General features: G+C 42.8%; 1 protein-coding gene across 1 annotated transcript in view; it reads right to left on the bottom strand.

Moving 5' to 3' along the window:
• Window positions 1-21681, bottom strand: part of LOC129707421 (formin-H) — an 87244-nt gene extending 65563 nt beyond the window's left edge. Inside the window, exons 1-5 of the mRNA XM_055652443.1 lie at window positions 21490-21681; window positions 7374-7499; window positions 5357-5431; window positions 4291-4464; window positions 2802-2959 (exon numbers count right to left, since the gene is read on the bottom strand). Coding sequence (XP_055508418.1) covers window positions 2802-2959; window positions 4291-4464; window positions 5357-5431; window positions 7374-7499; window positions 21490-21528 — 572 coding nt within the window. The 5' untranslated portion in view covers window positions 21529-21681. The remainder of the gene's footprint in view (window positions 1-2801; window positions 2960-4290; window positions 4465-5356; window positions 5432-7373; window positions 7500-21489) is intronic.
• Window positions 21682-23925: the final 2244 nt, after the last annotated feature.

Raw genomic sequence — 23925 nt, 5'->3', positions numbered from 1 at the left:
GTAAAATGCTTTGAAGCACACTGCAACAGGGCCATATGTTAGTGCCTTCTTTCTTGTCAATGCAAAATTACAAATGACAGATAACAGAACATTGAGAATTGGTAATGTTCATACTTTGCACACATGCCGTGTTATAGATCATCACGCAAATTTCACCCAACCAATTAACGGATGTTATCAATGACGCTTGGTGAATTCAGATCTAATTAAGTCTCATTTCTCCACATTAAATACAGCACACAAGTGTTCAATTTAGAACAGGAAATGGTGATTGAGTGTCATTTGAAATGGTACAAATTGTCACGGGCAACTTCATATAACATTATTAATCACACTTTAGAGCGCCCTTATGTAATGAATTACCATTTTCTGCCAGGGAAAGTGTGGATACTAAATGAGTGTCTGAAACAAGTCGAAATGATAACATTTCCACCTCATTTGTATTATAATCTAACACTAAATTGGTGTGCTGCATACAGCCACAATTTCATGCATTACATTTAAACTTCCTTAAATAAATTTTAAGAAATGTTTTTTTTAAATTAGTGTTGCAAATACTATCAATAGCAAATGTATCTACAGGCTTATGTTAAGGCTTATAATAATGTTAAAATGTCAGAATTTTACAAATAAAATTCAGTGAGATTATCAGGAAGCAAATTCTACATACAGATATGAAATCTAGGAAACAAATTCCATTTAGTCTAACCATTACTAGCTCTTGCAAGAGCTAATAGAAGCATATTAATTAATCCAGAAATGAGTACAAAAAAAACACTTCAACCTGACATTGTGGAGAATTACTATTAGTAGCAGGAGAACAGTTAATAATTGCCACACAAGGTTATATTTGGCCCAGGGCCAAGGCTGATCTAAGTGGAATAAATGGGCATTTTGCTCAGTAAACTGTCAACTAAAAAAAAATAAAGCAGAAATCATAATGTAAACTCACAAAACAAAGTTTATTCTTCATGGATAGCAAAATTGATTCATGATAAACAATTATTTAATCTGGTTTTCTATACAGATATCAATAGAGATAACTCATGCTGTTATCCAAACCCAATACTGCTCGTACTTGGAGATCACAAAATAAATATCACTGGTTTAAATAAATATCACTCATTTAAAAAACCAGACTATTATTACAGGGTTTATATCATTCTGTACTTGGACATATGTAACTTTAGATACTGAACCAAAAAAAGTGATGGGGAAACTCACCAAGTCAGGCACCATGGAGGGAATAGACCTACTTTGTTCAGGTCAGGACCTTTCTTTAGACTAATGGAGTACAATCAGAAAGCTAGGAAAGAGTTGGAAGCGGTGGGGCAAATCCTGGCCCGTGATAGATGGATATATTGAGGTGGGAGGATGGTATTTGGCAGGTGAGTTGAGATGGTGACAAAGGCTGGAGGTGAAAAGGAGACAAATGAATGAAGGTAGTCAGATAAGGAAGGAAGATGGACCTGTCCCACTTAGGCGATTTTTCGGCGACTTCCGGTGACGGTCATAGTCATAGCAGGTCGCCGAAAAAACGGCGACTAGACCCGCCCTATGACAATGTCTACGACAATGTCTACAACAACCTACCACCTAGTTGACGTCAAGCTACGGCAAGCTATCGACAACCGGTGACCCATTAGGACGTCCACCTACGACCACATCCACGACAACCCATGTCCACCCGCGACAAGCTACGACAAGATAAGACAATTCAGTCGCCAGTACCTGTCGCCGGTTGACGTAGGTAGTCGCCAATGGAATTCACTGAAGTCAGCACTGGCAGAAACCTACGTCATCCTGGCGGCAATCTACGTCAGCACCTACGTCATCGGCATCAAGCCAACTGTCGCCGAAAAGGATTTAAACATTTCAAAATCCAGTGGCAACCAGAAAAACGCTAAGATTCTTTGGGCGACTGAGGAGACCACTCACAACCATACAGGCAACACCACCATGTGGCGACAGTCTAGTCGCCCATAGTCGCCTGAAAAGTTGCGCAAGTGGGACAGGCCCCTTGAAATGTAAATCTGTATGAGGAATATGGGTGAAAATTGGACAGGGAGGAGGGGAGAGAAAGGGGCATAAAAGGGAATATGGGATTCTAGAATGGGAGATGAACATATGGATGATCATGGGAGATGGTGGGAAAAATGTGTGCAGAATAGGAAAGAAAACAGCGCTAGTTATCCACTTGAAATTGGATAATTAAAATGCTCATACTGTTAGATTATATGCTAACAAAGGGGAATAGGCGGTGCTGTATGCCACACTCCCACCTAGTTTTTTCCACTTTTTCTCCCCTACTCCATCAGTCAAAAGGGGGATCCAGGCCCATTATGTAATCTATCCATTCCCTCCACAAACGCTGTCTGACCTGCTGAGTTCCTCCAGTGTTTTTTTTTCCCCACATAGGCGTCCAGCACCTGCAGTTACGCATGACTGTGTTTACTTTACATCCTGGAGAGTCTAGAACTAAAGCCGTGGATCCAAGAATGATTGGCCATTTACGGCTGAGACGAGCAGAATTTTTTTCACTGAAAAGGTTGTGAATCTTTTGAATTGATTTTGTCCTAGAGAGCCGTAGATACTCAGCTATTGTTTACATTGGAGGAATAGGGGAATGAAAATAAGGTGAAGCCACAGATCCAAACATGTTTCTAGTATATGCTGTAATAAGTAAAATTATATGATGAATTGAAGCTTATTCAAAATGTTGAGGACAATTTTTGGCTTTTCATAGAATGCCAAGCAATGAGAAAAGCAGCTGAAATTATTTTAAAAAAAATAGTTTTTACCTGTTCCACCTTACTGAAGTAAGGCCTCCTTTCTGTAATTCTATATGTCCCTCTTTTATGATTCCAGTATTTTTCTGTGCAGTATTATTGGCACTCTGTTGTTTCTGCTCTGCCTCATTAATATTACTCTGAATGCTTTGGTTCACAAGCTGGAGGATCTGTAAGCATTGTTGAAGAAATGTGAAATTAAGTCACTAAATTAACTGAAGTCCATGCATTGGAGGTAATAATCTGGTGTTTGCAAACTTGTCAGATGGCATTCAAAAGAATGAATGTTGGCTCCCGCAGCAGAAAACGAAGCAATTTAATAATGTGTTATCTTTATCTTAATAAATACAAAACTACAAACAGAACTATGTAGAAAGGAACTGCAGTTGATGGTTTCTACTGAAGATAGACACAAAGTGCAGGAGTAACTCAACAGGTCAGGCAGTATCTCTGGTGAAAAAGAATGGGTGACTTCTCAGGTCAGGATTCTGAAGAAGGGTTCACACTCAACCTGAGGAAAGGTTCTGACCCAAAACGTTATCCATCTTTTTTCTCATGAGATGCTGCCTGATCCGTTGAGTTTCTCCAGCACCTTGTGTCTATCTTCGGTACAAAAATAATACATTGTTTGGCTCATCAGGAATTAGTGTAAAGCATTGTAGCCTGCTAGGATTTACCTAATTAGTAATGTGGAAGTTCAGAACTCCCAAGCATAAAGAAGTGCCATCATCGGCTCCATGATCCTGACCATGTTGTCCTCTGCCATTGGACTTCAACAATTTTCAACGGGGGAATACAAACCTCTGAAGATTTTTCAGCACTTAGGCTGGGAAACCTTCCACACAATCTGCACCTGGTTAGCAAATCTTGCAGTTGCTTTCAAACCCAAGGCACTGATCCAAGGAAGACAGTGGGAGGTGACCAGCTAGCCACCTACAAACCAGCCAGTGAGAAATCAACCCCAGTATTCACTGATGTTTGACGGCCAGCTTGTGTCAAATTATCAGCTCCCAATAACAATGAAAATAGAGAAATGGCAACTGGATTCACCCTCTTTGCATTAGGGAGTTAAACACCCAGATTAATAAATGTATGGATGTGTGCTGGCGGCCAGGCTCATAAATGAAAATGATCACGTAGATACAAGGAACTACAGATGCTTATTTACAAAAAAACGAATGCAAAGTGATGGAGTAACTCAGCAGGTCAGGCAGCACTTCTGGAGAACATGGATAGGCAACAGTTCGGATCTGGACCCTTCTTCAGGTTATCCAGATGAAAATGATCACCAGGATAAACTGGCTCTGGGCAGCTGTACAAGAAAGATCCTCTTAAGAGAATCAACAAAAATAATTGACTTGTATTCCATTCATGCATTCCCTAAGTAACAAATGAGAAAAATTAAACTATCCAAATTATCTTTCTACATCAATCCAACAAAGATGTGTTTTAAGATCGTAACTGATATGCAGCTTGGGGACACTGAAGAATTTGACATTACCTTTACTCGATCTTCAGAAGATGTGGCTTCAAGTTCATAATCATGGTGGCCTAAAAATGAAATGCTGAACTTCTGCCCTTCAAGATGTTCACAGGATTGGATGGAATTAAATTTAAACTGTTTTTTAATCATTCCTTTTTCAATATTACACAACATCCTTGAATTGAAATCAATCTGTAAAATAAATGCACAGTTACGGAATGAGAGATGACAATCAAATCCACGTCAAGATCAACGATGGTCAAGGTCAGGAAGATGCTGAAAGGGGGAAGTATCCTGGGGTAGAATTTCGACTGTACCACATAAACTAATGTGTGCACATATTCATTGGCAAGGTGCAGCACTACAATGCACCTTGCATCAAGTACAATAATAAAGCAGGGTTCTAGCCAAGGCTGACTGAAGTATTCTGTTAATAGCCAGGCCTCCCTGCCAGACAAGGCCAAGGGAGAAACTGAAGAAGGTCTTTGGACAGAGGTATCTCCTTTCAAAACTCTTCCTGAACCAAATGCATCCATCTTCTGATATCTGATTTTCAAAGCAATGGTCATCGAAATTTGCAAAGCAATGGTCACAGTTTTGCCGCATTCCAAGGGAAGAATTCCAGCCTTACACATGTTTGGACTGCTCTACCTTTGGAGGTGGAGATCATGGTTAGATACATTTGAACTTCAGGATAGTTCATGACTTAAGCTGGAGGCTGCAGGTAGTGCAATCCTTGTCTTTGGTGATGGAAGCTGTGGGTTTGGGACATGCCATTACCTACTCAGCACAGGCAAGTAGCTGAGGTGCATTTTATAGATAGTATATACTGCAGCCACATATATACTGGTGCAGAGATTGGAGAATGTTTAAGGTCATGGATGGGCTGCAATAAAGTGGGTTACCATGTCTTGTTCTTACATGTATGTTACTGAAAAATCACGGCAATAATATGGTTTAATACAAGTTATGCTATTTTAAGTTTATTGATGGGTTACAAATGTCTGCAAACAATTGTGCAGATATCTTTCCTCTTTGTGCAAGGCAACTTTAATTTAATGACAAAGCAAGTCATTTAACTTACCATCAATATTCTTTTCTGCCATCTGTATCGGTTATATTTGTGGACAACAAAGCTGTAGGGTGTACTTTCAAGCATCTTAAGAAAAAGAGACATCCAAATAAGTATGGTTAGGGATTGCACTCGAGAATCTAGATGCATTGGTTATAAATGGATTGTGAAAGTCTGAAATAGGACTTCATAATAATCCTTAAAGTAGGAGCTCAGATATAAATTGGACTCCTGCCACCTGCAGAAGTTTTCAGATGACTCTGCAATTGTGGGCTGCATCAGTGACTCCCTCCCATCTACCCCTCCCCAATCTTTGCACATCCCAAATCCTTTCCGTCAGTTTAATTTCATGTTTCATGTATTTTGTGTTTTATGACTGTTGGCAGATCAATTTCTCTCCTGAGATAAATAAAGTGTTATCATATTTTGTACACATATGGGTGTTTCCGTAAATACATCACTGAAGGTGAAACTGAAGGTCTCCAAACTTCCAGGTTATTTTCCTGTTTTTTTATGTAATATTTCCACTTTTATATCCTGTATTTTAACTAGTATAGATCATGGTATATATATATTTTGGATATATATATATATATCCAAAATAATTAGATGAAGCAAAAATAAATCAATCTAAAAACATCAGATATATCTCTGTGTTTTCTTGCCTTTTTTTGTGACTTTTTCAAGCAGGATTTCTCAAATCCTTAGGCTAATTTATACCAGAAAGATTATATTAATTTTGCAATTAAATAACTCTATACAAGCTAAATTCTGATTAGATGGTTTCCTGATGTCCCAAGTTTTTGCAGCAGAACGTGCGTAGCGGTGCCCTTTTGTACTTAATATAATTAACATATTTTATGAATTCACAGGATATTGATTATGTAAAAGTAGCTTTGCTTAGTGAGCTTTGGCAAGCTATAATATTATAAATGTGCATTAATTTGTCTGGAAGATTACCTCGTGTTGGCAGAGCTAAATATTCTTTATAGTTTTGCACTGGGTTGTATTTGCCCTCATGTTGATTCCAAGGCCAGGCAGGAACTGCAGTTATGTTATAATGTTTGATGTAATGGAAGTTCCCTTAATCCCTGAGATCATTTAATGGATTAACCCAAGAAGTGCCTTCTCTACTTTGAATTGGAAATGTTGAACATTTACCCATTTCTGATGTCTTACATAAATAAAAACTTTAGGTTGCATCCTAAAATCTAGCATGGATTCAGAATCTCATTCACTTCATCCCCGCCTAAGTTTGAATTGTACACCACTAAAAAAAACCCAACAGAATATTTTATCTTTCTGAAAACATTGGTGATGAAGTTGTTTTATTTGGAATAACATTCTACCACCCAGAAAATGCTGACAACTTGGAATATTCGCTAACAACAATGGCCAAGTATTTGTTCTTGTAACTGTAAGAAAGGAGTTAGTGTGTAGGAAGGAACTGCAGATGCTGGTTTAAACCGTAGATAGACACAAAAAGCTGGAGTAATTCAACAGGACAGGCAGCATCTCTGGAGAGAAGGAATGGGTGATGTTTTGGGGTTGAGACCCTTCTTCAGAAAGGAGTTAGATTTCTTTTCCCCAGTATTAATACTATGAATTCATGATTGCCAATATTTCCACTGATGTGCATATACAAATGTCACTTTAATGAATCCTTTCTAACATTAAATTTCATTTATATAGTATGACCTAATCTGACAAAATTGATTTAAAAAAGGCTGGAGGAATTCAGTGGGTCAGGCAGCATCTGTAGAGGGAAAAGTACAAATGACATTTCAGGTCAGAACCCTTCTTCAAACTCTGATGTCTGTCCCAAATTGTGATCTGTCCATTTCCTCCACAGATTTTGACTGACCCACTGAGTTTACTCCAGCACTTTTTGATTTTTTTGCAGAAGATTTCATTATCTGCAATTTCATGTGGCATCAAAATTAACAACCTGTTTTATCCAAACAAAGCTTAATCTATTTTAAATCAAAGCGATCTTAATGTGAAGAAAGGAGAAAAGAGATTATCGTACCTTATCTGGTTTGCTTGCCTCCTGCACTGTAGACTTGCCACTATGTGCAATTTGCCAGGCCTGATCAACCGTGAGCTCTCGGTTTTTCACTGCATTGAGCAACTTGATCTGCTCATCGTTACTCAGCTGTTGTAAACAATAAGAATATTGGAAGACGTTAGCGGACTCACCATAAAAAAAAAATGAGGCCAAGAAATTTAATTTCAGTTTGGTGGCATTTAAAATGTTAATATTGTCATTTAATCACTTGGTAATTTTAGCATGTTATACCCAGCATCAGAAATCCATTCCATTATCTTCAAATGAATCAACACAAGAGGGCAAATACAACCCATTGCAATACTATACCGAATATTTAGCTCTGCCAACTCAAGGTAATCTTCCAGACAAATTAATGCACACTTCTAATATTATAACTAACCAAAGCTCACTAAGGAAAGATACTTTTACAAGTAATCAATATCCTGTGAATTCGTAAAATATATTAATTACTGGACTAAGTGGGACCCGTTGGGTCCCAACATCACAGGAGGGCTGGTCATCCAACGCAATATTCCACCTCTCCAACAATTCTAATATTGGTGGCCAGTTGGGGGGGGGGGGGGGGGGCTTTCTAGAGCGCTAGTATGGCATTATAATCCACCATTGGCAGTAAGTAGTGCCTTTCAACTGCAAGCCAAAGCAACCAAGCCACCATTTGCAGCAATAGTGCCTTTCAACTTCATGCCATCATTTGCAGTAAGTAGTGCCTTTCAATTTCAAGACACACCCAAGCCAAGCCAACCGTGGGGGGGGGAGGGGGCTTTCTGGAGCACTAGTATGAACCATTTTGGAACCAATAGACATTTTTTGCAAGCTTTAGAACCAATAGAGACACTTTTTGCAAGCTTTAGAACCAATAGACATTTTTTTGCAAGCTTTAGAACCAATAGACATTTTTTTGCAAGCTTTAGAACCAATAGACATTTTTTTGCAAGCTTTAGAAACAATAGACATTTTTTTTAGAACCAATAGACATTTTTTTTGCAAGCTTTAGAAACAATAGACAATTTAGAACAATAGACACTTTTTTTGCAAGCTTTAGAACCAATAGACATTTTTTGCAAGCTTTAGAACCAAATAGAGACACTTTTTGCAAGCTTTAGAACCAATAGACATTTTTTTGCAAGCTTAGAATCAATAGACACATTCTGCAAGCATTTTAGAACCACTAAGGGCATTTACATTTGAGTAAACATGTGTTCAGCTCAGAGAAACGTGACCCTCTGCCTTCCTCCAGCTTGCAGACACTGATTGAGGCACACCACTTCCTGGTTTTATAGTCCCTCCCCCCTGCCGCCAGTGGGGGCAGCAGAGAGAATGGGGAATTTTGTAAAAACATTAATATCTCTGTCATTTTTAATCGACGGGAAAAATCCTCGGCACACATGCGGCGGAGGGGGGTTCTGAGCAAGGAGGCCAAAAATGACAGCCATAGGTGGCGGCGTTCTCTCGGAAATCGTGGCACAGTTGGCCAAAACCGGTCAAGAACAGACTTTTAGTAATATATAGATATTAAGTACAATGATTCAAGGTTAAGCAATTCATTTTCTAAATAGAAACAGAGGGTACAGAAACAATGCTTGTTGAATTAAAGCAAAAATCTGCAGATGCTGGTAATCTGAAACCAAAACAGAAAATCCCAGATACTCTTAGCAAGGCAGGCCACATCTGCCGAGAGAGCAATGGCTTCAGGTCAATGACCCTTCATTTGTCATTGGAAAAAATGTCATGCTAATTGGTTAGTAATCACTTATTAGCACCGAGCTGAATTATTTTGGACATACACTCTTCTGGGCATACACTGTTCTGGGCAAACATTGCAGAGAAGCTTAGACAAAACAGTATCAGGAGAGAGCGATTTCAGTTTGTGGAAAAACCTAGGAATTCTCCTCTTGCAACAGAGATGGTAAAATGGGAAATCTAATCATGATTTTTTAAATTATCATTTTTATTGCACTGATTGGAAGAAACTATCTCAATTGGTAGGAAACCCACAAGACTGCTGAGTGATCTGGAGGGCAGTTTCTGAAAGATTTATTTTGAACAGAATAAGATGCTCTGATCAAGATTTCACTGTCTGAGAACATTGTAACTAGTTCAAGGCTTTTTACATTGTGTTTCACTACATGACAATGGTATCTGAACTCAAATATACTCAGGACATAAAGATTCAGATGTGCAAGAAGGAACAGCAGATGGTGGTTGAAGGGTCTCGACCTGACATGTCACCTATTCCTTTTCTCTAGATATGCTGCCTGACCCATTGAGTTACTCCAGCTATTTGTGTCTATCTTTAGGATTCAGGAATCCCTGCACACAATGCTCCCATGGCTCCCAAATTCCAGTTAGAATGCCGAGCTGAAATTCCCACAACACATTTTTTGAAACTGTTCTTAACCTAAATTGCTTATGCGGGGATTTAACAAACTCACAATGCGTAGATCAATCTCTTCATGGGTTAGTGGTGAACATTTCCGATAAAAGGTTATTAATCTGGACATTACCTTTATTTCTTTCTCCATAGGTAATGCCTGATCAGTTGATATTTCCAACACTTTTTGTTTGTATCCTAGGTATGTAATGGTAACCAAAGTCAACAGGCTCAAAGTTTTGGCAAGATGTCACAACTGCTCTATACTCTGCATGCCTTCATCAGGAGTCAAAGAGTTCTCAACTGGGGCATAGTGCGAACCATATGGAAAATAAGTAGATTAACTGGTCAACAAAACCTTCTAGCATAATTCTAAGCATCTGATGGGGCAGTATAGAAATCCCCCAAAGTATTTAATTCTGTTTCCTTTATCTTGTATCCTCCTGGAAATTACAAGCCTGGTGAATGCCTGATGACAAATGACAAATCACATTCAATAATCTTGAGGCAAACAAGACGCACCAGCTGGGTTTTGCAGTAGCTTTTTGCATGTCCATAACCGCATCAACAATCTAGAAAAGCAAACAAAGGCTGACCAAGGCATTCTAAAAAGCCCAAGAGGGCCGAAACTGCTGAATAGATCCAAAGAAAGCAGAGCACACGCTAGTAATTTGAAAATGCACAGGTTGTGCACTTCTTAAAGAGGATATGAATATTAAATGCTGCAAGATATGTTTATCCAGGGGAGCTTGGAGACAATACTTTTAAAACCGTATTATATTTCCCACATCTTCCAAAACAATTATAATGTGGCGACACATTGGCAGCCTCACCAACAGTCTGTATGTCTTTTCATCCTTTTTAAATTATTTCATAGTGTGTTTTAAAAATATGTGTTCATGTTTTCTGGTTTACGTGGGGGGGGGGGGGGGGGGGGGGGGTGAGGGAGGGGATTAGGGGAACTTTTTTTTCAATCTCTTACCCTGCCGGAGACGTGATTGTTTTCTGGGTCGTATCTCCGGTCGCTCTGCGGCCTAACATCGTGGAGCTGGAGGCCTTGCTCGGGACTGACCGAGCACCACCGCGGAGCGTGAACTTAACATCGGAACCGATTCCTTGCCTGGGATCGATGCTCCAACCGTGGCCTGCGGACTTTAACATCAAGGGCTCGCAGTCTCAGGAGAGACCGAGTTGGGAGCTCCGACGACACAGAAGGTTCGACAAGCCCCGACCCGGAGTCCGATCACTGGTGCAGGAAGCTGACATCCCCCCCCCGCCCGATGCAGGAGCTTGATCGCCCCGATGAGGAGGCCCGCCGCCGGCTACGGGAGTCAAGATCGTCCCGTCAACGGAAGGGTCGAGGCCCCCCGTCCGTGGGAGAACAAAGAATGAAAGAGATTTAATTTTTTTTCGCCTTCCATCACAGTGAGGAATGTGGAGGAGTCACTGTGGTGGATGTTTATGTTAAAATATATTTTGTATGTCTTTATTAGTACGACTGTATGACAAAGCAAATTCCTCACATGTTGCAAAACATACTTGGCTAATAAAGTGTGTTTATGATTATGATTAACTCTGCTTTTCTTGTGCACATCGGATCCACGTATCATGAAATGGGGCTCTTTGTGCCAAAAATTTCCAGTTCATTAATTTGATGAGGCAGGATATGCTGTTCCAATGAAGCTCAGAAGGGGAATTTTAATCTATGCAATAAAGAACAGATCTGAGACTCTTTTCTTACAAATCTTGATAGAAGATTATTTTTTATTGCTCCAGTTTCATAATTATAGGAGTTGAGTATCTTAGTATCTCAGAACAATGACCCAAATCATTCTTGGCACAGTCTGCTTCAAAACATGCTCTTCACCACCACTATAATACACACACTGTTCTGTGGTTGCGTCAGCCTTCTGTGTCTGCACAAAGATTTATTGACTTTGTATTGCCAAAATAAACTTTATACCGAATAAAAAATATATACAACAAAAACTGTGCAAAAACGTGTCAGACATGCTCAGCATCCACACCATAATCCATGTCCATATCCAGTATTGTTCACACGTATATTTAAACAAAACAAACCACTCTTGCACTCGGCAGGTAATGACACGTGGTGCCCATGTGTTTTGGATCTATGCACAGCCTGTTGCAGCCACACAGGAAGATAGCTATCAAGATGAGGCAGATGTTGGACATGCTTTTTCTTCCGTTGTCTGCCAACTTGGGCATCGTGACCAGTTGGACCCGCTCCATCGCTGGGTAATTGATTAGGCAGAGGAGCGGGGAACTGGCCACATCCGCACTAAGTACAGCCTTGAGACCACCTCACACTTGATGACCACAATTTTCTGGGTTATCAAGAGGGAGTGCTGTTTCCACAGACCCAATTTCCACTTGACATTGGCTATCCAACCCAGCCAATTTTTATTGCATGCCTTGGCCCCTCAAAACCAGATCTCCAGCCCCTTCAGGTACTCAGACCATATAACCATATAACCATATAACAATTACAGCACGGAAACAGGCCATCTCGACCCTTCTAGTCCGTGCCGAACACATAATCTCCCCTAGTCCCATATACCTGCGCTCAGACCATAACCCTCCATTCCCTTGACCAGACCAGACCAGAGGATGAAAGGGACAGAAGATTGGTTGGGCCAGTGGCCAAAGAGCATAGTCTCGCTCTTCCTGCAGTTGGCTGGGTCACAATGCCAACTCAAAGCAGTTGTCAATCAATCAGAGCGGGACAAAAATCTGTGCAACTTCCAATGACCTCAAAGGCTTGCTGCTGGGTCTGTCAAAAGGTCTTTTCAGCTGTTTCTAACTATTCTTTAAGATTAGCAATATTGAAAATAGATCTGAACATTTAAAAAACATATAATTATTTAAAAAATGTTAATCTTATGCTGATTAATTCAAAAATTTAACATACAGCCAAGAAAACAAAATATTTAGCTAAATTACCTTTGTTGCTAAAGGTTGATAACCTCTTTCAAGTGAATGGGGTCACACTAGATATGCTAGCCTTAGCTGGCATGAGGTTAGAGCTACGTACAAAATGCACCTGGCCATCTCAATAAGGACAATCTGGAACCAAGTGAGCATCATCTAGCTCCATCGGCAAAGGACAAGCACGATTCAAGCCACCAATAACCATTCCAAAGACAGATTCCTCTCATATGAAAGAGCCTCATTTGAAAATAAGATACGAGTATTACCAAGCATAAAATCATTCCATTCAAAATTATAAGCAATTTACAACATGCAACAGTTATGCTAAGACATCCATCAACCACACTAGGGAGATGTAAAATGACTTACTGCACACACAAGTCTTTTACTGTAACTGTTTATTAAACTAACTCTTTTACACTATGCTGTAGCTGTCCGTGGTCACTCTGTATAATACCTGCCATGCTTTTGTTTCTAAGAGGAAGGATGTAGATCAGTGCATGTTCCCTTAACCATAGTGACCTCCCCATTACTAACCACTCCCCATTGTCTCCAGTATAATTGTAGTGTCCCCACCTCTAGCTCGCAGGTCTACCGCTGTGACACCATGTAAAATGACTTACTGCACACACAAGTCTTTTACTGTAACTGTTTATTAAACTAACTCTTTTACACTATGCTGTAGCTGTCCGTGGTCATCACTGGAGCTAGAGAGCGAGCTAGAGGTGGGGACACTACAATTATACTGGAGACAATGGGGAGTGGTTAGTAATGGGGAGGTCACTATGGTTAAGGGAACATGCACTGATCTACAGGAGATATTTTGAGAAGGTTTGGAGTATATGTTCTTATAGACAACTATGATATTTTATACAAAGATGGTCATTTCTAGTGTAACTGGACATGTTGGTCATTATATATCTTGCAGATTGTATAAGAAAAAGACACGAATAGGACATTCTCAGCATTTCACTTACAGTTATTTGAATAAATGACATGTAGACATCTATAAAATATCAAATTTCTAATTGTAATTTAGGTTTTATCCAAGAAAACTGATCTAAAAAACAGGACACTCAAGAGACCTTCCTGCAGCGGGGCACACACTCTGTGACTGGTGCATTATTGGGTTTCATACCCCTAAGTTGCTGGACATAAAAAATTGAGAACAATGCGGTAAGAGGAACATGAAGACATATTCAAGGAATTTGGAATTGAAACAGATATTTGAACAAGGGGTAATATTTTGCAAGAACAATAGGTTATATACCTTAGGTACTAAATTAATGAGCATCTTATTGAACCTATCGGAAATTTAAGCTGTTTTAGGCAGAGCAACACAATCTGCCTATATTGATGTCTATATATTAACTAATTAGTGCCAGTCAGATTTAAATCCAATAATTGCTCAATGGGTAATAAAAAAACCCATCTGCATTCATACTTTATCCAGTTTGGTTGGTTCCTGAAATGTAGACTTGCTAACCCTAACCCTAAACCTGAGCAACTTCCCAGGCCTGATCAATGGTGAGCTCTCAGTTTCTCACTACATTGAGTAACCTGATCTGTTCATTGTTGCTAAGCTGCCAAGAATAACAAGGAAAATGTTAGCAGAGCCACTGTTGACAAAAGATGCAAGTAACGAAAATGCTATACAAGTCATTGATTATGTATAAAATGGTTATGTTATCAACAAAACAATGGTTTAATTCTAAAATATAATGTCATTACTAAATATTCTGCCTCCACCAAAAAAAAACCAGAAATGTGTCTATGATGGCTTTTTTGAAAAATGTGCCATAGGTCTTGCTCATCAATTATATTCACATGTTTGGTCATCGAGGTATCTATGGAATCCATTTGTAGAGGTAAGTACTGGAGGCACTTAAGTATGAGTTAGCATTGGTGATCAAAGATCAATTTCTTTCCCCAATTACATTTTTATTTTAGTTTAAGAAGCCAGTTCAATATAACATTTTAAATCCCAAATGGTCCCTTGCTTTGTTAAATTAGGACCACAGACAAAATAAGTTGGCTTTGTCTTCTCTGAACTTCACAGCTGTGCCCTTGACTCTTGATTTGCACAATTACATAAATGGATGACTCCTTGGCATCAAAAGCTACTTTGATAACCAGATCACCAGCTTCACCCTTGGCTAAATCTCACATTCACAGAATCAGACTTGAAACTTCCACAACCCCCCCCCCCCCACCCACCCACCCCATCAATTCTGCGTAGTACTGCATCACTTACTCTCATAACATGGCATAAAATCAGGATTACTGCACAACAGTGTACGATTGCCAGAATCCCAACTTGCCACACAAATGATTGCTACTAACAGAACTATCAGTCTGATGAAGGGTCTTGACCCGAAACGTCACCCATTCCTTCTCTCCAGAAATGCTGCCTGTCCCGTTGACTTACTCCAGCATTTTGTGTCTAGCTACTAACAGAACACGGCCTTCCAATGATGGACTTCACACACAATCTTTAAGTCAGAACAGCACATCCACTCATTCACATGGGGATGAACAGCTGTGTGGAATGAGGGAAAGCACAAGGAGATTTAGATCTTAGAATTAATTGCTTTATTCAACTTAAAGAATTATGTTCAAATATGTGCTTAATTTTTAATTTGCTTTCCCTAACATTCAATTTTTAACAGCTGGTGAGGCTGGGTGTGTGGTTTAATTGGCCATGAAAATGATACTGTGCACAGGCTGGCCATTTAAAATTAGAAGTAGTATTGCCAATCATAAGGAATGCTTATTGATGCAAGGTCAGTGTGCCTCTGAGAATTCAAGGACCTAATTCAGATAGCATTGGGTTTGGTGGGAGGCAATGTGTGTGTGTGTTGTGTAGGTTATCATGTTCAAAAGGGATGAGTAGAATTAGGCCATTCTGCCCATCAAGTCTATTCTGCCGTTCAATCATGGATCTATCTCTCCCTCCTAACCCCATTCTCCTGCCTTCTCTCTATAACCTCTGACACCTGTATTAATCAAGAATCTATCTATCCCTGCCTTAAAAAGTATCCACTGACGGCCTCCACAGCCTTCTCTGGCAAAGAATTCCACAGATTCACTACCCTTTACAGGTTTACAGAAGGTTTGGCAATAGGAAGTTATGGCTCAGTAGAAGGCCTTTCAGTCCAATCTGTCCACACAAGCCAAAGCAGTTACTTATTCTAACTCTACTCCCCTGCTCCCAGTCTGAACCCTGTTGGTAATGGATATTAAATGTTCAATTAGGTCATTTTCAATTGTGTTGAGCGATTCCAGCCCAACCATCCTTTCAAGTCAGGCTCCAGATTCCACCTCTTCACAGCTGGAAAAATGTCAATATTATTGTACTCTTCACCACTGATTATTCACCACTGTCCCTCTGCTGAGGAAATAGCTCCTACAGGAGACAGCTTAGTCCACAAGCTTGTGTGATTCACGCAAGACTAAGTTTCTTATTGAAATCTCTATGTACTTGAGTGTTATGTCCTTCTCATGTGCCATCTACTTTCTTCTTTGGAATTGCCACAGAATCCAGTGGAGGTCAAGTCAATGGGCATTTGTAAGGTGGAGATTGATAGGTTCTTGATTAATATGGGTCAGGATTTATGGGGAGAAGGCAGGAGACTGGGCTCCAGAGGGAAAGATAGGTCATGATTGAATGGCAGAGTAGACTTGATGGGCTGAATGGCCTAATTCTGCTCCTATAACTTTTGAACCTCTGATTTCCCTGGCATTTTAGGAAGACCTTGGCAAGACCATAGAGAAAATTAATCAGACAATACTAGTGGAGTGCAAACTTGGGTTTAATCTCCTTAATGCAGAGCATAGGGAGATTAGAGATACAACAGCAAAGCATTTTGATAAAGTTAATAGGAAGAAAATATTCCCATCCTTGGGAGGCTTAACACCAGTTACAAATTTAAGATAATTGGCAAAATAAGTATTTCTCTTCCGAAGACTGCTAGATGTCATGATCTAGAATTGATTTCATGAAAGGGCAATGCAAGAGATTTACATTTTCATGGATGCACTCTTGAACAGGAAACACACACAAAACATTAAGGAAAGACCACAAATGATTTGCATGAGAACACGCCCGATTTTTTTACAGCAGTTATTAGACAGGGGGCTTACCAACCCAATCATTCACCTTGTGCCATCTTTACAGGCAGCTTCAAGTATCAGATTTCTGGCACAGATACGGAGAGTATTTTGCCTTAGTTATCAAGAATGTTTGCGTGAATACACAAGTGTCTCCCCAAGTGCGGGACTTTATTTGCATGCACATCAAAACTGTGATCGAACCTTCATAAACTGGTGATGGATGGCCTGAGCTATAAATAAAGAGGGACTTTACAAACACCCAGTGAGCAGTTCAATCTCCTTGGCACACTGCAGAGTGCAGCCCAAAGTCCAATCCTGCACAAGAATCAGGGACTGCATTAACAAACCATGTCAACAGCCTCAAAAGAACCACGAGAAGTAACAACATCCTTGCCTTTTGTATGGCCTGTTCAAACTCTATTTGATTAGGCCACAGAAAGAACACTGATGTTTATAGATTAACTGGACAATTAACTTGTTTTGGTCACTTAAATTAGTAATAAAATTATTTTGCAGCACTATATTCCTTTTTTTTTTGCCACAGCGCTTCGATGTAAAGATTATTTCAAGCATTCCTTGAAACTCCTGGTGGACCTGCTTCTGCGCCAGTTCTCCAGGTTCTGCAGGAGCTGTACAGATCCCACAATAGCCTCATCAATCTACCACATGTGGGGGCAGGAAGTGTTTGATGCGGAAGATGGGTCGATGAATGGATGAGGTGGTTGTGCAATGGTGCCTGTTATTTTCACTGGGCTGCAGTAGGCTTAAAAAAAAAAGCCATAAGGCGTTCACTATCAGAGAACTGTGAATAATCTACAGATCCCACAGGTGGGAGTGGTTGGGATGTTAGACTCTGTACTCTATTTGTAGGATCCTTGAGACCTCTTACACTGATTTTCGTTTTGCAGCAGCAGCAATTCTATTGACAACAAACTCAATTACCAACCTGGTCTTTCCCTTCCTTTTTATTGGCGCACCAAATGACAACTTGGATAATTGTAGTAAAAAAAAATCCAAGCCTTTATTTTAAAAAAGAACACAAAAGACCAGATAACTATGCAATCAATCTGAAAAGGCATTTTAATATGCATTAATATGGCAGTTACACAATTCCTAAAGAGAGCTTGAATCTCAAGAAATTTCAAAGTCTATTTTCTTGCCAAGTTTGATGGAGCTATAAGTTATTATGCTTTATTTAATTTCCTGTATTTGGATGTGAAATATTGCTTCTGCATTTAGCACTGTAAATCAAGAACTTGGCCCTTCCTAGCCCAGTATCCATTCATCTAATGGGATAGGATGCAAATACCAGTACAGAGCAGAATTTATATCTCCACAAAATACAATGCGTATTGGTACCCAATTTTCAAACCTAAAATGGATGGAAATTAGAATAAATTCAAATCTAATCATACTCGCAGCTCACTTCACACTGGTCTCATGACCATATCTGTGTTAACATAAAAAATAGAAAATAGGTGCAGTAGTAGGCCATTCAGCCCTTCGATCCTGCACCGCCATTCAATATGATCATGGCTGATCATCCAACTCAGTATCCTGTACCTGCCTTCTCTCCATACCCCCTGATCCCTTTAGCCACAAGGGCCACATCTAGCTCCCTTTTAAATATAGCCAATGAACCGGCCTCAACTACCTCTGTGGCAGAGAATTCCAGAGATTCACCACTCTCTGTGGGAAAAATGTTTTCTTCATCTCGGTCCTAAAAGATTTCCCCCTTATCTTTAAACTGTGACCCCTTGTTCTGGACTTCCCCAACATCGGGAGTAATTTTCCTGCATCTAGCATGTCATACCGCTTAAGAATTTTGTAAGTTTCTATAAGATCCCCCCTCAATCTTCTAAATTCTAGCGAGTACAAGCCGAGTCTATCCAGTCTTTCTTCATATGAAAGTCCTGACATCCCAGGAATCAGTCTGGTGAACCTTCTCTGTACTCCCTCTATGGCAAGAATGTCTTTCCTCAGATTAGGAGACCAAAACTGTACGCAATACTCCAGGTGTGGTCTCACCAAGACCCTGTACAACTGCAGTAGAACCTCCCTGCTCCTATACTCAAATCCTGTGTTCCAAGATGCACACATGTAAGCAGACTTACCTGCCCTCCATCCTCTGTCATTAATAGAGGTTGATGGTGAACGGCTGAAGAGAATACCAGTCATTATTCCCTTTTTGCAGGTAAGGTTGAGACAGAAAAACAATTTGACTGCAGTACTATTGCCAAATCCAACACCTTCATCTCAAGGGTCCCCACTGACTCACACACCATTCAAGAGAAGGAAGGGGGGAGGAGAGGAAGAGGGGGGAGAGGGAAGGGGGGGGGGAGAGAGGAAGGGGGGGAAGAGGAATGCCAGGGGGAAGAAAGAGAGAAGGGGGGGAGAGGGAGGAAGGGGGGGAGGAGGAGGGGGGGGAGGAGGAAGGCCAGGAAGGGGAGGAAGAAGGGGGGGGGAAGGGAGGGGAGGAAGAAGGGGGGAGGAGGAAGGGGGGGGAGGAAGGGGGGAGGAGGAAGAAGGGGGGGAGGAAGAAGGGGGGGGAGGAAGAAGGGGGGGGAGGAAGAAGGGGGGGAGGAAGAAGGGGGGAGGGGGGGGGAGGAAGAAGGGGGGGAGGAGGAAGGGGGGGGAGGGGGGGGGGGAGGAGGGGGGGGGGGAGGAGGAAGGGGGGGGAGGAAGAAGGGGGGAGGAAGAAGGGGGGGAGGAAGAAGGGGGGGAGGAAGAAGGGGGGGAGGAAGAAGGGGGGGGAGGGAGGAAGGAAGGGGGGGAGGAGGAGGGGGGGAGGAGGAAGGGGGGGAGGAAGGAAGGGGGGAGGAAGAAGGGGGGGAAGAAGAGGAGGGGGGGGGGAGGAGGAGGGGGGGGAGGAGGAGGAGGGGGGGAGGAGGAAGGGGGGGGGAGGAGGGGGGGGGAGGAGGAAGGGGGGGGAGGAGGGGGGGAGGAAGGGGGGGAGGAGGAAGGGGGGAAGAGGAGGAGGAGGGGGAGGAAGGAGGAAGAAGGGGGGAGGAGGAGGGAGGGGAGGGGGAGGAGGAGGAGGGGGGGAGGAGGAGGGGGGGGGGGGAGGAGGAGGGGGGGGGGGGGGGGGGGGGGGAGGAGGAAGGGGGGGAGGAAGGGGGGGAGGAGGAAGGGGGGGGAGGAGGAAGGGGGGGGGGAAGAAGGGGGGGGAGGAGGAAGGGGGGGAGGAAGAGGGGGAGGAAGAAGGGGGAGGAGGAGGAAGGGGGGAGAGGAAGGGGGAGGAAGAGGGGGAGGGGAGGGGAGGAAGAGGGGGGGGGAGGAGGAGGAGGGGGAGGGGAGGAGGAGGAGGGGGGAGGAGGAAGGGGGGGAGGAGGAAGGGGGGGAGGAGGAAGGGGGGGGAGGAGGAAGGAGGGGAGGAAGAAGGAGGGGGAGGGGAGGAAGGGGGGGGGGAGGAAGGGGGGGAGGAGGAGGAAGGGGGGGAGGAGGAAGGGGGGGGGAGGAAGGGGGGGAGGAGGAAGGAAGGGGGGGGGGAGGGGGGAGGAGGAAGGGGGGGGGGGGAGGAGGAAGAGGGGGGGAGGAGGAAGGGGGGGAGGAGGAGAGGAGGAGGAGGAGGGGGGGAGGAGAGGAGGGGGGAGGGAGAGGAGGGAGGAAGGGGGGAGGAGGAAGAGGGGGGGGAGGAGGAAGAGGGGGGAGGAGGAGGGAGGGGAGGAGGGAGGAGGGAGGGGAGAGGAGGAGGAGGAGGGAGGGAGAGAGAGAGAGGGAGGGAGGGGAGGGAGGGAGGGAGGAGGAGAAGGAGGGAGGGAGGGGGCGAGGTGGGAGAGACACTTTTCAGAAGCCGGACAACTTTAGTAAGCCAGAGATACACAGTTGTAAAGTCCCGCGGGCATTTAACATTACCGGTCGGTTCTCCTTGGTTCTGAAAATTCGTGCTTACGATTAGATAAATAGATAGATTTCCAATAAACGGATGTTAGAAGTTTAGAAGGAATGTTCACATTTCAGATGGAGAAGTTGCAAGTTTTTTTATTAACTTGCAAACACCTAAACCACAAATCTTAAACTATGAGTGACATAGTTAAAAGAACAGAGCAAAAATGCAGAACAAGTTATTTATGGAAGGAAAATGGAAATGCCTCAGGCAAAAAATATAAAACAGCTTATGATCTGTAAACATGCAAATTGGGAGATATAGATTGTCCCAAATCCAGAAGATCGCAATGGGTTGGTGGAACTGCATGTGAATGGCAAGAACGTACCAGGAATTGGAACAGTGATCAAAGAAAAACTGTCAATGCTGCAAATCTTAAACAAAACAAGGCACGTTCCTGAAACCTTTTCTTTCTTTCTACAGATGCTGCCTGACTGATGTGTGTTCCCAGTTCTCCGCTTTTGTTTCAGACAGCACTTTCCGTATGTGAGGTCGGTCTAACAAAAAGTAATGGAATCTATCAATTGCTAAATCAAACACCGAGCCAACACAGTCTTTTTTTCCCCTGTCTTTCCAGTTTGCCCGGTATTTCTCCTTGCAGTTGGATGTTGGTAGTTCAAAACCCAAAGGTACGGCGATTAGAGTGGTGGAACTACACATTACCAAAGCGCAACAGGTAAGAAGGATACGCAAGTCTCCGCCCGGCCGGCCGGCGGACCGACCCGTTCCCACCGCACGCCTGTGGGACTCACCTGCGGTGTGGAACAGCCATCGGCGCCCGTCGGCTCCATACTCGCTGCGCTCTCCTGAATGTCCTGGCCAAACGTCAATGTCCCCGACTTCCCGCATGTGGAAGCCACGCCTGCTTCTCGGCGAATGCGTCCTGGTTACACTCAGATTCAACCTTACCTTGCGGGTGGTGGACTTCCGCAATCCAAGACTCCAGGAGAGAACTTGCAATTGACACCACCAGTTATTGCTCCACCCTCTGTCTCTGTATCAAATTTGGGCAAGTTTCTATTCAACCAGAAGCAGTTAGTGCCAGGGGGCTTTCCAACACTAAACAGGCCCTTCAGCCCATTCAACACCCAAACCATTAAAGGGGCAGTCCCACTGCGGCAACCTAATTGGGGAGTTTAGGAGAGTGAAAAAGTGTCATATTGAAGACCTCCTTCAACTATGTTGAAGACCTCCTTTGACCTCCTTCGAAAATGTTGAAGACTAGCTTCGACTAGCTTTGCGAAAATTGGACACGGAATAGTGGAGAGTGAAGATGATTTCCTTCGACTATGTTGCAGACTATGACTACCTTCGATTACCTTCGACTACCCTCGATTACCTACGAATAACACACCGACCTACTATGACCTACTTTGACTAAACCTACGAGTAAATATCGATTGTTTTCCATGGCGACCTTTTGTTACTCGCGGGCATTAAGGGGCTGTCCCACTGCGGTGACCTAATTGGTGAGTTTAGAAGAGTTTACCCTCGCAGCATGGTTGACACTAGGTCCTAGGAGGTCTTTGTAACTTTCCTTCATGCTCAAGAGTAGTCCCCGCGTACTGGAGGCCTCAGCTATTGTTGCGGCGTATTTTTATACATGCTAACAAAGGGGCTGTCCCGCTTGGGCGACCTAATTGGCGAGTTTAGAAGATGTTGTAAAATACGCCGCGACCCAGCTGAGGCCTCGAGTTCGCGGGGACTACTCTCGAGCATGAAGGAAAGCTACAAAGACCTCTCACGACCTCGTGTCGACCATGCTGCGAGTATGAGTTGAGGGCAAACTCACCAGAACTCATGGATTAGGTCGCCGCAGTGGGACAACCCCTTAACTCTCCTTCATGCTCGAGAGGAGTTCCCGCATACTCGCAGCCTCAGTTTGGTCGAGGAAAATGTTTCAACAAGCTGAAAATTTTTCTGTGAGTATAAATTGGTCGGCATGGAGAAAATCGATTATTTTGAACTCGTGGTCCAGTGGCAGTGGGGTCGCCAAGTAGATATACGTAGTCGAGGTAGCCGTACGTAATCTCCTTTGCTGACGGGTATTTTAATTGGCTCATTGGGTGAAAAAAAAATGAAGCACGTGTTTTCAGAACCAAGGAAAACAGTTAAATGTTAAATGCCCGCTAAACTTCACAGCTGTCTATTTCTGGCTTATTAAAAGTTATCTGACTTCTAAAAAGTGTGTGTGTGTGTGTCTGTGGGTGTGTGTGTGTGTGTGTGTGTGTGTGTGTGTGTGTGGCGTTGCACTGTGTGAATGTGTGTGTGTGGCCCCGTGTGTGTGTGTGTGTGTGTGTGTGTGTGTGTGTGTGTGTGTGTGTGTGTGTGTGTGTGTGTGTGTGTGTGTGTGTGTGTGTGTGTGTGTGTGCGCGCGCGCGCGATGATGGTCAATCCAGCTCGCGGTTTTTCAGGCGAGTGCCCCTGAGCTTGAAGGTCGCAGACAGTTGCTGAAAAGTCCCATGTGGGACAGTCTCTTTAACCCGCGTTAAATCCATATTATTCGAGGTCTCTGTGATTGGCTGTCATTGGCTCGCTTGTTTGATGTCATGAGAATAACCGCTTCTTCAGAAGAGCATTTAAATTAAAAAATGTGTGAAAATATTCCATCTCAGGTCCCCGCTTAAACTTTCTACCTCTCTTTAAGTCTCTTGTTTAAGCTGGTTGGCAGACAGGAAGCAAATAACAGGTCCTTTTCAGAATGGGATGCCGCAAAGCTCAGTGCTGGGACCCCAGTTACCTACAATTTAGACAAGGGAATTAAATGAGGACAAGTCAGAGTACAGATGTGAGATCGACCGATTGACCAAATGTTACCAGCACAACAACCTGGCTCTCAACATCAGTAAGACCAAGGAACTGATTGTGGACTTTAGTCGGGGAAGGATGAGGACACACAATCCTGTTTATATCAACGGGACGATGGTGGAGAGGGTCAATAACTTCAAATTCCTGGGCGTGCATATATCAGAAGATCTTTCCTGGACCCAGCACACCTATGTAATTGTAAAGAAGGCACATCAGCGACTCTACTTCCTGAGAAGATTATGGAGATTCGGCATGTCCAAGAGGATTCTCCTAAACCTACACAGGTGCACGGTAGAGAAGATTCTGGCTGGTTTCAAAAAAGACTACAAAAAGTTGTGACCACTGCCCAGTCCATCACCGGCTTTGACTTCTCCACCGTC

The sequence above is a fragment of the Leucoraja erinacea genome, chromosome 21, assembly GCF_028641065.1.
Source record: "Leucoraja erinacea ecotype New England chromosome 21, Leri_hhj_1, whole genome shotgun sequence".
Taxonomy (NCBI): domain Eukaryota; kingdom Metazoa; phylum Chordata; class Chondrichthyes; order Rajiformes; family Rajidae; genus Leucoraja; species Leucoraja erinaceus.
The sequence above is the reverse complement of the archived record's forward strand: the minus strand, read 5'-3'. Positions and strand labels throughout refer to the sequence as shown.